At 33.1% G+C, this 1,771-nt stretch overlaps 1 protein-coding gene across 1 annotated transcript; it reads right to left on the minus strand.

Annotated features, from left to right (window-relative positions):
- Positions 1 to 207: 207 nt before the first annotated feature.
- LOC145802772 (sulfoquinovosyl transferase SQD2-like) lies at positions 208 to 1,771 on the minus strand. The gene is made up of 5 exons (XM_082895549.1): positions 1,708 to 1,771; positions 1,528 to 1,611; positions 1,279 to 1,366; positions 440 to 517; positions 208 to 295 (listed from the first exon to the last, which is right to left on the minus strand). The coding sequence occupies exons 1-5, from the start codon at positions 1,721 to 1,723 to the stop codon at positions 208 to 210; spliced, it is 354 nt and encodes a 117-aa protein (XP_082751675.1). The 5' UTR covers positions 1,724 to 1,771.

A 1,771-nucleotide genomic window follows, 5' to 3' on the forward strand; every position in this document is an offset into this window, starting at 1 on the left:
ATCATTCTAGATGAATAAATTTTGCCCATGGTTCTTACTAGAAAATAAATTCAGGCGATCATCATGGCCCAATTTGTGTATCATTGGATGTAAGCAAAAATATAAAAATAAATAATTCATTTCGTTAGACAGCGGATTGTGGTTTTTAATACAAAGAATCATTTTATACTATATTCTATAGAGATTGTTCCGGCAATGTTGACAAAACTAAACAGCCAATAAGTCCTTAGAGAAATAGTTGTACGGTCCATCTCCAATAAAAGCAATTCGTGCCTCCGGTATCTGGTCCATGACACTGTTCAATCATACATCCCAAATGTCAATGGTTACAACTTATAATAATTATGAAAAAAGCATTATTCCGTCAATATTTTGCAAGTAATATTTTCTAAATTGCAAAAGCAGAAAATACTTATCATTTGAAATAAAAGAGCAGTACCTTTTGAATAAATCCAAACTCTTCTCAACTCCTAGTCGTCCAACATGGACTATCAATGGTCTCTCGGGCTCCCCATTGCTGATTAAAAAAAGAACAATATTTGGAGGAAACTCATATTACATGGCAAAAAAAGATTTAGGTGCCAATGTCAGAGGTTTTTTAGGTTTGAGTTTATGAAGAGACGTTGACTTACATTGTAACTTAACTCTTAACATATTAACTGCTATAAAAGAGATCGAGAAACTAACCCAATTTCAATTGTCATAACATGCTCGCGCCTCTTTCCTAAAACTATAATGCACAACCATGGCCCCATATTTTTGTATGAATTAGTACAATTACTCTAATCATTGGAAGATGAAACTTAGTACATGATCCCATATTATGGCTGCAGTACACATTGATATAGTGTCAAAACTGACTTTTGTTTTTTTGTTTATTTATTTATTTTTAAAAGAAGAGGGAATCCAACAATAAGATAAAGGAAAATGATATACAATAGCACTACTCTACGATAAGTAGAAGTATCTCAAATTCAAAAATAATTACATTATATTCTTAAGTTTAAAAGCTAATCTCATACAGGCCTTGCTAGTCTCACAGCATGTTATGTAACTTAATTATACTTGACCCTCCAAACTTCTCATGTTTTACTCATAAGTTTTGCTAAGACTTCAAATATCACTCATAAATTCATCTACAATGACGTGTGACAGTGACTGTTGTTTGATTTTTGAACAAATCAATAATTAATCTGTAGCCATCCGCATCGTTTAGGTTAAACTCAGGAATGAGATTTTAGGGATCTCAATCTTTTAAGGATTGAAAGAAAGCCATACCTTAGTCTTATTCGCATTTCTTGAGAGCGATATTTGGGATGGAAGCTTTCGGAATCAACACCCTTATTCCAAAGACGAATCTTGTTACCTGAAAATAAACAAAGAATTAACATGGATATGAGCTGCTATTTTCAAAGAAACATTTGAAAAAAATAAAATAAAAATTTAAGCAGAAGCATAAATGTCAAATTCTGTTATGTGATCAATATGAAATTTCAGAGAGTTATCTATTGGGCGATGTTCATTTACCTGCTGTTACCCTAGCTACTTCAAGCTTCTTTGCAAGGGCAGCTGATGGAACCAGTGTAAGATCAGCTGCCCTATGAAGAAACTCTGTTAAGAAAAGCACAAAACTTTCATTTATTAGTTCACAAACACGAAAAGTCAGAATCCATGTGAAATTGAGGCTAGAAACAAAAGTTCACGTACTTATGACCCACCACATAGGTTTGACCAGCCAACTAAAGGTGTATCTTGGTATGTATCTGCAAGT

The sequence above is a fragment of the Camellia sinensis genome, chromosome 11 (genome assembly GCF_055761805.1).
Source record: "Camellia sinensis isolate YWXY chromosome 11, ASM5576180v1, whole genome shotgun sequence".
Lineage (NCBI taxonomy): Eukaryota > Viridiplantae > Streptophyta > Magnoliopsida > Ericales > Theaceae > Camellia > Camellia sinensis.

Bases quoted from the DNA above. Each gene is read 5' to 3' on its own strand.
- LOC145802772 (XM_082895549.1), bottom strand. The intron at 518-1,278 runs GTATGGCTTTCT...TTTTTTAATCAG, and splicing joins GAAATGCGAATAAGACTAAG to CAATGGGGAGCCCGAGAGAC. The intron at 296-439 runs GTACTGCTCTTT...ATGATTGAACAG, and splicing joins AGTTTGGATTTATTCAAAAG to TGTCATGGACCAGATACCGG.